We start from the raw sequence: 13,600 nt of genomic DNA, 5'->3' as shown, positions 1-13,600 counted from the left end.
TTATTCACCCATGTTTGCTGACATGGGGCAGTTGCTATGTTCATCTACATTTGTCTCCTATGATGGGTGCGTACTGTTGGACGTCCCAGTGGCCTATGGGAGCAGGCCGATCCCCTTGGGACCACCGGTGGAGTGGAGCACAGGGGTCCCAGTCCCAAAACTTCGACAGTTTAGTTTGAATGGTTTTCCTGTTCAGCTCAGACACAGGCCCAGGATGGCACTTTAGACTGGGAATATATCCGAACCCTGGGGAAGGAAAACTCAATGTGCAGCGACCAAAGGATTTTCTATTTCAGGAATATGTAAGTAAACCTCTATCGCTTTATTATCGTCATGTACAGGACGGTGGTGTACATTTGAGTCAAAGGACAGATTCCTTTATGTGGTACCAAATTTCATCTACCGGTTAAAAAAATAATAATAATCAAGGGCAAAGTGCTTTGGGTGACTTGTGTCATTTGAAAAGCGCAAGAGAAATACAATTCCCGAGTGTAATCAAAGATGATCGGTCCTCAACTATGAGGACAACCCAAATGGATCAGACATGTGTTAACTTATTTTAATTGTTTAAATGGTTTTGCTTAAAAACGGGTGAGATAGATTTCAAATGTCTGCAAACATTTGAATATACTGTAATCCTAAATGTTTAGGACTATATTGTGAGAAAAGCATCATCTATTACATATTAAAAGTATTAATTTGCACTTTTTTGCTGTATTACAGGCACTTATAGCCTGACTGACTTTTGAAAATGCCAGCTTCTGAAAACTTGCTGGTGTTTGCAGCACTTTTTGTCATCTTTGGATTGAGCCACTGTCAAAAGTTACCAAGTAAGTTTCTATTACCAATATCATGATGTACATTTAATATGTGTATATGTTTTCAATATTAACACTATTGGCACAGAAACAGTATGACTGCTGCAATTATATATCATATAGTCTGGCCTAATATTGCAGTACCTGAGCTGCACCAGCAGATATCACTGTTTGCCACTATTGGCCGCTTATTCTCCCTCACAGCAGCACATCTATTAAAGCTTCCTGTTGAGTCTCATGTGAACTGCCAAAGTTCAAGAGGTCACGAGAGGTTAAGCTTATACCTGACCCGGTGTTATTGCACACTTGCCACTTTACAACGTTTTTTTTTTTGTAAAACCATCATGAACACATTCAGAAATTCCCTGAGACTGATAAGCCTTATTTCAATACATTAATGAATAAGTCACAGAAAACCATAGCCAAGATACAATTACAATTCAACTTAACTAAGCAGTTGATCATTCATTCATTTATGATGCTTTTTGAGGAAAACATAAAACAAATTTAGATACGGGCATTACACAACAAAGTTTAATTAAACACATACATATACTCTATTTAATAATATACAGTAATTCAACATACACTCATGTTTCAGTTATATTTCAGGACATTTTGCTTCCGTACTTATTTATAACTTAGTTATGTTGTCTGAACCTTTAGCATTGTATTGTCTAAAGTTACATGACCTGCATTCAACAGTAAACCATTCTGTTGTGAATATGTAAATGTTAAATGTGCACACGTTCACGGTGTGTAGCTAATGTAATGGTCCCTATGGTGCAAACTATCTCAGTGAGCCCACAATTAAGGTTCATTACAATTTTAGGCACACTAAACACTAAAGGCTTTGAGCTCTGGGTATATCAGTACCGTTTATCCCCCAGACCTACATGCCTGCATATTAATTAAGCAAGGCATAAGCAGTCTGCTGATATTCTAATCGATGAGACATCTCACTGTGACCCTGACCTTGCTGCTATGAGGTTTCGACCTGCTGGAGGAGTTCCGTGTGTCTCAGTCAAGAGGAGTGAGGAGAGTAGACGGTTCCAAACCAGAAGCGGTGGCCTACCGCATCAACCCCTCCATCCACCTGCGAAAAACCACAAGGTAAACTTTGGCTCAACCAGCTCCCAGATGTTGCTTCTTGCTATGTTGCGAATTGTGTCGTGTGTGCCATGCAGTAACCTTCTGAATCATGATATTGTTTTATGTTTTACTATAAACCTTTTTAGAATAACACAAAACAGCCACATTGAGAAACAAATGTCAATGTTGTTTAAACATATAGACTTACTCCTCCTCACATCGAGCAAATCTATCCCCGATCCCTCTAAGCTTCCTCTGACAGTACTTTTTTTTTCTTACTACTTCTTACTCATGCACAGTGATATATATCCCGATGGGCTCCCCGCGGACTACTCTGTCATCGCCACATTCAAGGTGACCAAAGACACAGCCAAAAAATCCTGGAATCTATGGCAGGTGAGCGACCCCAAAGGCCGAGACCAGGTAGGGCTTCGCTTCCATCCCGGGACGCGCTCACTGGACTTCTTCTACACCAGCCCTCATGGAGGCCAGATGCTGCGGACCTTCTCGGGGGTGGAGAGGCTGTTCGACGGAGCGTGGCACAAACTGGCTCTGAGTGTGAAGGGAGGCCAGGCCAAGCTGCTCATAGACTGTGAAGAGGTCAGCGTGGAGGCCATAGACGAGGACAGGCCGGTCATACACAGGGGATACACCTCCATCGCCAAACGGGCCGCAGAGGACCGCTCCGTGTCTGTATGTGCTGATTTAAAATTACATGGTTGGAGACATACTCAGTAAATCACTTAAAGCCACAAGGAATCTGTTCAAATTGTTACTCAGAACATTATACTATCCTTCTCTTGTCCCAACAAAACATAGACTGAGCTGCACCAACTCCTGACTATACTATTAATGGGCACTCAAAGCACTTTACATCAAGGACCCACTCATCTATTCACACTGACACGTTCATACGGCAGTGTACATAGATGCTTGAGGTTAAGGAAGGCAGGAATCAAACCACAAAATTTCAAGTCAGAGGATGAACACTCTACCTACTGAGCTGATTGGGACGACAAGCTCATATACACCTAACCGTAATTATTGCTGCAGCCACTTCCAATGCAACGACTTCTATCACTCCTGCACTATTTCCACTACAGGCATCATCAACAGCTATTCTGAGTACCGTATTTTCCGGACTATAAGTCGCACTTTTTTTCATAGTTTGGCTTAAGGGTGAGATTTATGCTCAGGTGCGACTTACATATCAAAATATATAATCCCACAATGTTTTTTTTTTCACACTGACAGCCGTTAGAGGGCGCTCGAGGCTTGTGCACCAGTATCTGCTACTCCTGTACCACTGAAGATTTAGGAAACTCTAATCGAGAAGCAGAAAGAAAGTTTGGAGTGAGCGAGAAACTTGTGAGGGACAAGCAAAAAGCAGAGGTTACTCTCACTGCTATGAAGAAAACAAAAAAGTTAATCGAAAAGCTAGAGGAACGAGTTCACAAATTGGAGCTTGAACAACGTGCTGCCAGGAGAGGCTTGTCAACGGTGCTGTTACGTCTCCATGCCCAGGTAGTTGCCAAGGCTAGTGCGACTTATACTCCAGAGCGACTTATATATGTTTTTTTCTTCTTCATTTTGCATTTTTTTTTGTCTGGTGCGACTTATACACCTGAGCGACTTAAAGTCCGAAAAATACGGTACTCCTGTTTGGGATTTAAATTAGGACTGTACATTGTCGTGTTTCGCAGGTGGACCTTCAGCAGATGGAGGTGTCCTGTGACCCCGAGAAAGCCTACACAGAGGGCTGCTGTGAGCTCGTGCGTGCGCTAAGTACTGAACAAAATAGTGTTTTCAGTGCCTTTTGTTGTAACAGTTGTTCTCATGTCAGTGTGGAGGCTACGCCGAGATCGGTTTGACAGCTGGAGGAGCATCGTGCAAATGTATGCATGGGCAACCTGGAATCCAGGGGCCTCCGGGGCCAAAGGTGAGTGTATGTCTCAGCTGAAACATGGGCGTGCCTGCAGATTTGCGCTCGAGTTAGTTAGATTTATGTTTTTATTTTGTACAGGGTCACAGAGGGCTTCCCGGAGAGCCAGGAGACCGAGGAAGACTGGGGAACTGGGTAAATAAAGAAAATATACTAATGACCAAAAAATATACTGAGCTGCAGTGGTTACAAAAACCTTTCACAGCAGGCTTTAGAAAAGACTACTTTAATGAACTAGCATAAACTTCTTTATTTAGCTAGCATGACAGCGCTGCACTAAAACAATCATGAATCAGGACTACAGCAGGACTAACAAGGAAAGTTAGTTTTCACAGAACTAAGCAAGGTCTAAAGCAGGTCCATGCTGGATTTACACAATGATGTAGCAATTTTAAACCAGAACCGAACTGGGCCCGAACCAGGGGTAAAAAACAAGACCAGGAATAAAGCTGTGACTGTCCCCAAAATAGTACTTGGCTGCAAAAGACGAAAGTACCACCACCAGTGTGTTCCTTTGGGGATCTGCGCCTCAGTCTAAGAAGCTTCAGAGCATTGTGTTGCAAAATTTAAGGAAAAAAAAGTAACATCTCCTCATCTGTGGCGGATTACATTGTAAAACTGCAGTGAGCTGTGGAAAATGGCTTGTACAACACAGAGCGGACAGGATGGAAACAGACCTGGGAACAGCAGCACTTAGCGATAGTAAACACTGGGGTTCTTTTTATAGTTTCACTACTTGTGTCGGCGCTGCAAAAGATTTATGCGGCAAATCCGAGGGAAACATAAACCAAATGCGGATGTTACCATAAATTGTGTTGTGCATCGTTTCGGAAATCTCAATTTGCATCTCCGAGCGTGGTTGGCGATATAGGACTCAATTCAAACGTTGGCTCGGGATCACAGCATTTGTAATGGTTTTTGCTTTTCCATTTGGCAGAAACAGAGCCAAATGTAATGAATCCCACATACACAGGAAAACCAATGCGGGCTGACTTTGCCCAAAATCCTCCAAGAGTCTGCTAATGAAAGGCACCAGTCCGCAAAAACTACAGTGTGAAATTAGCTGAATGTTTTCACTCGTAATGATGTATAGATCTAATTCACACACAAAAAAAAGGTGGAAAAGGAGCAGCTAATCATCCAGAAAGTCTGTTTTCCATGATCACTGAATAAAAAATATGCTTTTGTTTCATCCTCCACAGAGCTGCAGCTGTGTTAATTCCCACTTTGAATTCATCACTTGCTAATCTATTCCAGTTGTGTTACTGTGTACCAAAACAGCGGTATATGCCTTGTTTTATATTTAACATTTGGGCCCCCTCACTGCCCTTTAGTCACAGCACATGTCCGCAGTCATACATGCTACATATTCATGGCAGCAGCTGTGGCTCATCTGGCGCAACACATCTGTCTTGTATAAGTTTTGGAGTTTGGACCTCCTGCCAGCTTGTGAATCATGGAGGCCCAATATGTTTATCTCCTCTCCTGCTGGCATCTGAGGAGGGCATTTCCTGGCACAGATAGCACGAGTGTCCGCCTTGCCTCGTGTTGTGGGTGGTCCTAGACGCGTCGGAACTATAGAAATGTTGTAAAATTCACGGTCAGGGCCTTCACCAAACCAGCTTTAATCCTAAACCTCTGGCCAAGTTGACACGACTTAAAAAAAAAAGAAAGAGAAAAAAAAACAGCAGTGTGTTTTAGGTGGACAAATAAAGAGACAGAGGCACGAGTTCAAACATTTAGAAGGAAACGTGGCCGTCGCCTTGTGGGGAAAGCGTTTTTCAACTTAGCTTGTGTGGAAGCTGTACCGTGAGACACCTATGCACTTAAACACAAAAACATTAACCTTTTGTACAATTATCAATATTAATTGGGGGCTATGGTTGTTGTATTTGGTATGAATCATTTTATTTCATGTCTATGTTTAATGTATTGTTGCTGGATATTGCAGGAGTGTCATTTTTATTTATTTTTTACCAGCGGAAAATAAATCAAACTACGCTGCATGTATCTTTCAGGGCATCAGAGGCGCCACAGGAGACTATGGGAATATTGGTGAACCCGGGCAAAAGGTATAATACTTACAATGCTATTCATTCTTCTTTTGACTTGTTTTGAAAATGCACGAGTGAAAACTTTCGCGTGCATCCTCAGGGTGAAGAAGGAATCAAAGGCGAGAAAGGAATGAGGGGACTCTGGGGCCAAGTGGTATTTATGAACGTCATATAATCAGTGTCTTCAGAGCATGTTCAGTGTAACAAGTCATTGTTATATTTACAGGGAGACCTAGGTCCTGAGGGTTTGAAGGGATTAAAAGGCGCAGCTGGCTTTAAGGTAAATCTCGCCCTTTTAGCTCGGTTTAATTAGACAATTAGCCAAAGTTACGGGCTTTTCATTGGATTTCTGCACAGCCTGTTGTGTAACTTTATAGAGAACTTACAGATCGTAATGTCCGCATTGTGACGATAATTGCAGGGGGTTCGTGGACCACCGGGGGCCATGGGAGAGACTGGAGAACAAGGAGGACTGGTAGGTTTGTGTTCTGCACAATGGCACAAGAAATGCATGTATCCCTTTAGTAATGTAATGTCTCTATAGGGCGCTAAAGGGACAAAAGGATTCGAGGGTATTCCTGGCTATCAAGGAGTCAAGGTATCCACTCACATTCACACACATAGAGGGTTTGGGGAGTCTTCACACAGCTATTTATCCTTATGTCATGTTGAACTCTGATACTAAAATATACATCCAGGTTAATAAAGAAGTTGCGCCTTTCTGCATCAAAAACGAAATGTTCAAAGGAAGCACACCTATGATTGGGCGCAGTGGATAGAGTCTGTCTAATAAAATAGTAATACATAAAAAAAACTCATGTGAACCTGAACTGTGTGTTTTTATTAGTCACAAAAGAGTGACTAATTTGTACCTCTCCGATATCCGCAGGGAGAAAAGGGGGCGATGGGTGTAGTCGGGCAGCTTGGACCACGAGGACAACAGGTGGGGATTCCCTCTGATAAGTTGCAATCATCCATCTTCAGTTTCTGCCTCTTTTCCGTCGGAGTTCCCTTTATGTGGCGACAAGGAAAACCTGTAAATCATTTGAATGTGGTAAAACGCTGAAATACAGCAATGCTTCTGGCATATGGGCCGTCTCCATAAACAACATTAATTCATGTGGCGGGAGCTTGGCCTCGACCTGAGAGACCTGGATCCCAGGAACATGCTTTTGATGAGTCGGTGAAAACAGAGCTGTGACCACAATGATAACCTAGCACCAGACTGTATACAGAAAAGTCTACAGCGGATTGCAATTCACATTGATTGGACTTAAGCGCAAAGGGCTCTAAATGGTACTAATGCTGATTTATTGTGATTTGCCAGGGAATCGTTGGGGATCCTGGTGACAGAGGTTCTTCAGGGCAGAAGGGCAAGCCTGTATGTTTTCGAACGATATATTTTCACATTTACCGGAAGTTAATCAGAGCTCCAGTGCACTAATGTGGTATGTCTGAACTTGTGCAAAACCAGGGAGTTCAAGGACCTGTTGGCAGACTTGGAGGAATGGGACAGAAGGTGCGTATCTCCAGACACACCCTCACCTTCACACTTGGATACAGTGTTAAAACAGTGCAGACTGCGGTTTTTGACAGGGCATTGTTGGAGATCCAGGATTACCAGGAAGAGATGGCGATTCGGGTGTAGAGGTAATGCCTACTGAAGGCACCAGTAATTACATGGACTGTGACAACAATAAACTTAATGCACATCTGGATGTATTGACAGGCCTATCAAGGACCCCAAGGAAACACAGGGAAAATGGGAAAAGTTGGGTCCAAGGTATGATTTTTTTTTCTGTAAACAGTCCCACGTGCAGTAAAATGGATTTTCAAAACAGTTGTTTTATGTTATGTATGTTTTACATTTTCAGGGAGAGAAAGGTGTCCAGGGCCCACTAGGAGAGATGGGCCCCCAAGGTCAAATTGTAAGACACTTATTCATATAGAAGTTAGGCCATGTGATTTGAAATGACAAAAATAAGGAAGTCCCTTTCAGGAAGTTTAATAAATGCTTTCCTATTGAGGGCCCAAGAGGTTACAAAGGCTCTGCGGGGAAGCCAGGGCGACCTGGATTTATCGGCCCGCCAGGACCTGTGGTAAGTGCTCCGGATGAACATTAAAAAAACATCCAAAACAAGTTAATTTTCCTGCCATTATTTAAACATGTGTTTTTGTCACAGGGACATGTGGGTGTGCCTGGAAAACCAGGGGCCAAGGTAAAGCATCCCCTCTTTCCTGAGCTGACAATGAGTCTCAATGAGTATTTAATGATTTAATGCCTTCATAATATGAAAGAGTATCATGATTCTATAAAGGCAGAACTTTTCAGACATTTGTTGGTTTAAAGTAAATCATTTCAGCTCAGATCTATCATTTGTCGACAGTCTTGCAGTAAACCAGCAGGAGCAATCACAACATACAATCATCATTGTTTACTTCGTGCTGGCTGGGGCAGTGGGGCCAGGAGTTGAGGCCAGGTCTAAGCTCTCCCTGAGGACCTGTGCGCAGTGATTACACATCTGCATATGTTGATTATTCAGGCAGATAGTTGTGTTTCTGTGGTGTGTAGTAGCACAAACAAATCAGATCAAATGAGTCCTAATCTACAGAGGAACGTGATGAAAGTCAAGGCAAAGTGAAAAGACGAGTAAGCAACCACGAGAGCAAAAACTACACCTGTTAAAGCATGCTTATTTTTCCATCATGCATCCATTGAAAAAACACACAAGGATCATATTTGTGCTGAGTGAGTGGTTTTCAGCCATTAACATGTGACACAACTAAATTACCATACATTTCAACATACATTTCATTATAATGAGTGTTAATCATACACAAGAACCATCCCACAATGTTCAGCAGTTTAAGATAAAATAAGTTTTAAAGCCTAAAATGTGTATTTTGTACAGGGTGACACAGGAATCCAAGGAACTCCCGGAGAGAAGGGTGTACAGGTATGGCTTTGATATTCATTATCGCTAAAGTGTAGATTATTGGACACCTTTGAGCACAAATTTATCATTTACAGGGTGCAAAAGGGGTCAAGGGACCCAAAGGAAAGGTAAGTAATTTAAAGTGTACTTGTGGTAGACATACAGTGGGCTTGGTGACCTTTGAGCTCACTGTGTGCTCTGTACAGGTTGGAGAACGTGGAGAGGTGGGTCCTCAGGGAGCTCGCGGGAAGCGTGGTCCAGCGGGACCACCTGGAGGGGCCGGTCCTGGAGGAGTAAAGGGTGTCCGGGGGGAGACTGGGCCAGATGGATTTCGGGGGCCTCCAGGTCCTCCAGTAAGTAAAATACAAGACTTTAAAACACCACTCTCTCAGACTTTACTTGACTTCAGAGTAATATAATAGTATTAACAGAGCCATTAAACCACTACTGTTTAATCTTTACTGGCGCTGGCATGTACCAGGACTGGCGCCTATCATCAGTGATGATTGCTCAGGTAGAATAAATAAGTTGCTCTCATGCAGCGCCTGCCAACAGCATTGGTGTGAGGAACATGTTTAAAGAGTTTTCATCAGGCCAAAGTCACAGCAAGACTTTCATTTAGTGCACTCATAAATCCATAATGAGCCTGAGGGCAGGTTTTGGCTTGGTCTGTCCACTGCATTTCCTGTTAGAGGCAGGCCTTCCTTCAGCACGCTCTTGTGTAATGTTCCTGCTCCTGTCCCAGACTTTGGTGCTGGTCCAGTGATGGTTGTGATTTGTTGCACAGGGCCCAAGCCTGCCGGCGCAACACGTCATTGAAGTTTGTAAGAGAGTGGTCCTGGAGCAGATGTCCACCTTTGCCAACTCTGTCAAGAGGACGTGTGCCGCAGTCTGCCCGCTCTATGGAGATGTACCCATGGGTGCTCCTGGTCCCCCAGGTCCCCAAGGAACCCCTGGACCTCCTGTGAGTGCTACTCAAGGGTTCTATGGAGTTTCCACAATACGTAAGGCCAGACTGTATGTTTCACGGTGCCTGGTTTGGGTTTCATCTCACCTCCAGCAGACCTTCATTGCAGACATATTGCTGGAGAGCTACACTGTACACTCGCTACACATCTACACATACATTTGTCTGAACGGCTGCTTAAAACACAAACAGACTGTAAGGGTCTGGACAAGACTATAAGAGCTCAAGTATTTGGCAGAAAAGCTTGGAATGAAAACATGACAATTTTCCACGTCTCCATGAGGACAAATACAGAGTCCCACACCAGACTGAATGAGTCCAATGGTTTTGGAGAGTATCAAGGCTGTTTTCAGATTGGAATGCCTTTTCCACATTATTATTAAACAGTGTACAACCAATCATGTTCCACAACTTCTTTAATCATGACTTGTGGCCTGATAAATGCTCCTAAAGCCCTGAATATTTCAAAATATTACATTATATTTCCATTATATTGGGTTGTGGCTTTGTATGCCAAACCATGAACGGCCTTGACTGCAAACTCTACAATCATTTCCCATAACAAGATCAACGATGAAGCCAATCAGTCTCGGACACTCGACTATGAGCTGTTAGAGGTGACTGTAAAGTTGGTTCATAACTCTGGAACAGGAAAATGTCCTCTATTACAACAGGAAATGAACAAAAGCTATGCTTTTATATACATCTGTTATCAGGGTGACCCTGGTCACAATGGAGCAGAAGGTGAAGCAGGACTTCCAGGATTCTATGGAGAAGCTGGAGATCCAGGTCGGAAAGGAGAAAAAGGTACGTAGTGGCTGAGTGGCTTGCACTCTCACTTCACAGCAAGAGGGTCCCACATCTGATTACACGAGTGGGTGTGACATTTCAGTCTGGAGTTTCAATGTGTCTGAGTCTGTTTTCACTGAGAACTCCAGTTTCTATTATCAACCCAAAACATGCACAGTGGACTCCGGAAGTTTGGCCTGTTATCAGAATATGTCATAAATGCAGAGGACACATTTCCTTTTCAAGTCTATAAATAATCAAAACATGCAAACACGTCTAATTGTTGTTAATGTGTGTTTTCATGTTATCAAATAATTCCCATAAATACCATGTTTTTAGGTGCTATTTCCTTTTTTTAATCACATTATAATGCTTTTGTTGTGCAATAGTTCAGTCCAACATGTGAGTAGAAGTAATTCCTTTAATGCATAATAAAACAACTATTTAGAATAAAGAAAATACAACAATGTGAAAATCAAGAGGCCTTTAAAAGTGCCAGTTAACTTTCACCACGGGTCCTCACCACAAGACCATGAACATGATTCATCATGTACCACAGCACATATAAAAGTGCAGCACAGAGCTGTAAAACTCACATGAGAAACGTGCAGGTCCTCAGCAAGACTTCTTAGAGCGAATCAACAATATTTACAGGGATTTGAAGAAGATTTTTCACAGCACTAGAAGACAGAGCAGCGTGAAAACCATAAGGACAATGGGAGCACTCTGTGACCTGTCTTTGCAAATTGTGTGTGTTTAGGTGAATTAGGGGAAACTGGTGACAAAGGACCTAAAGGCCATGGACCACTGGGACATCCAGGAGACCAAGGGCCTAAAGGTTTGATCATTTGAACGTACATTTGTATTTGAGTGTATCTGCATACCCCTCATTCTGAAACTCTGTTACATTGGTCACACAGGGCAGCGCGGGCGCCAGGGCAGAGCCTTTAACGGTCAGCCTGGGAAGCCTGGTGAAAGAGGTCATGTGGGCCAGCCGGGACTCAGGGGCCACGCTGGTCTGCGAGGAGCTCCGGGTGTTTGTGCCACCTCAGGGTGCACTCCTCTGAACTCCACCATCGGGACACCTGCCTCCAGACCAACAACAAGAACAGGGCCCCGTCCAGGAGCACGGCCAGGACCCCGCAGGAGGACTCGTCCCTGAGACACAATCATCAGGGATTACAATTGTACGTTTACATCATTCAATTGGAACTGTATGTAAATATGCATCCACAGCAAGAACTATGGTAAATAAATGACTGAAACTGGCCAACAAAGCTAAAAAGGAGTCTGGTAAAAATACAGTATATATTTGTATAAAAAGTGATAATAGTTTTATTTAAAATGATTACAATGAACTGTCTGTTCTTTCTAATAAAAATAGAAAACAAATAATAATGTGACAATAGTAATGTAGTGAGATTTTCACTGTGATCTACGTGGACACTCCATCTTCAGCTCCTATGTGCATATACGGTGCAGTGTGGCATTTAGGAGAGTATAAAAGTTTCTCTGTATACATCACAGCTTAATTTAGATTTTTCCGCGTCTTGACATTTTTAACACTCCTTTTAAACTGTATTTGTCTGCAGATTCTCTGCGTGTACTTTCCAGCCTTAGTGCTGTCTCTTCAGTGCAGTGGAGACATTACATAATTGGGATGAGGTGTTGGTTTGTCAATCGGTATTATCATAATGAGCTAATCCCTCTTCAAAATAACGCTTCACTGGCTCTAAAAAGGTCTTATAATGGAGAGAAAATGATTCAGAGGTTTCCACATTGAAAGCTGAACAAGAAAACACTTGATACTGGAGAGTGGCTCTTTCCTGGCTCATGCCTTCAAACTGTATAGTACCAAGCCCCGCCCATTCATTGCATCCTGTGTGCCATGTTGCTCTAGTTTGTTCCAACAAAGGATGCGGAGGCCACTTCTGTCATGGAAACTCTTACTAAGGACAATTATCCCCCATCATTTTCAGCACTTTTACCACTTCCTTTGTGTTTGATATCTATCTAGTGGTTGACCATACAGGCCATATATGATTTACAGCATGTGACTTAATGAAATCATCCTGGTAATGGGGAGCTTCAGTGTGGCGACACATAATCAATGGATTTTAGAGAGAGTTTTACAGTGTCTCCAGGCAGCAATGCATATGTGAGCATACAGTAATGTAGCATAATAAGAAGTTTTACATGTTGTTATGCTAAAACTGGCAGAGCATTTAGTTAATTAAATAAATAAAGTGAACACTGTATTATATTCACATATGGACCATGATCACACATGTTTACACTTTTGTATAGCCTTTATTGTACAACAGAGTGGGATGAACGGGGTGGAGGGTGGGGAGGGACATTACGCATTATGTCAAAGCCAGGAGTCAATCTCAGGACACTGAGGTCAGTACTGTGCCCCAGTGTATGTGCTGCATGTAGGACGCACTTGTTTATCTAAAATTTAAAAAAAATGTCTGTCTTGTCTCACTAGGTACAGCAAATACATCTGTCCATGTACCCTGTATGTTTCCTTTCACAGACATTTGTTTGATCTTAAATGCCAACATGATGATAAGAAATAAACATCAATAGATTATGAATAAAATAAAACTATTTGTTTAGATTTGCTGCTCATTTGCCTTTGATGAGCTGCAAATGGCTCCAACATGCCCCATAGAAATCAGATTTCAGCATGGTGGAGCCTCATTAGACATAAATGGTATTGTCACGTATTAAAAATGATTTATCATGACTTTTGTATTGACTTGTGTTCATGTGGTTACATAGTATGACTCCAGAAGACAATTATTACAGCATTAATTTATGGCTGCAATTTCTTCCAGTGAAGTGTTGCATTCTCAAGTTGTGACAAAACATGAAACAGATTGAGTGTCCGTGCTTTGCGAATGCTAACCAATGCCGTCATTTGTTGTTTGTTGCAAAAGAAATCCCATCAATGAGAAACATAGAGTAAATGAAGACTCCATCCAAAAGCTCCTCTC

General features: G+C 42.5%; 1 protein-coding gene across 1 annotated transcript; it reads left to right on the top strand.

Annotated features, from left to right (window-relative positions):
- Positions 1–62: 62 nt before the first annotated feature.
- On the top strand, positions 63–11,907 carry LOC306965164 (uncharacterized protein; the record flags this gene model as incomplete). The annotated part of the gene is made up of 26 exons (XM_079559409.1): positions 63–66; positions 1,808–1,931; positions 2,210–2,603; positions 3,614–3,682; positions 3,754–3,849; positions 3,934–3,987; positions 5,871–5,924; positions 6,007–6,060; positions 6,133–6,186; positions 6,328–6,381; positions 6,451–6,504; positions 6,796–6,849; positions 7,234–7,287; positions 7,381–7,425; positions 7,503–7,556; positions 7,636–7,689; positions 7,781–7,834; positions 7,934–8,005; positions 8,090–8,125; positions 8,819–8,863; positions 8,938–8,970; positions 9,049–9,195; positions 9,630–9,806; positions 10,526–10,616; positions 11,359–11,436; positions 11,519–11,907. 26 exons carry the CDS (start codon positions 63–65, stop codon positions 11,758–11,760), a joined length of 2,247 nt encoding a protein of 748 aa, XP_079415535.1. The 3' UTR covers positions 11,761–11,907.
- Positions 11,908–13,600: the final 1,693 nt, after the last annotated feature.

This window comes from Gobius niger (genome assembly GCF_951799975.1).
Source record: "Gobius niger genome assembly, chromosome: 7".
Taxonomy (NCBI): domain Eukaryota; kingdom Metazoa; phylum Chordata; class Actinopteri; order Gobiiformes; family Gobiidae; genus Gobius; species Gobius niger.
Note: the sequence above shows the minus strand (reverse complement) of the source record. Positions and strands in the feature narration are given on the sequence as shown.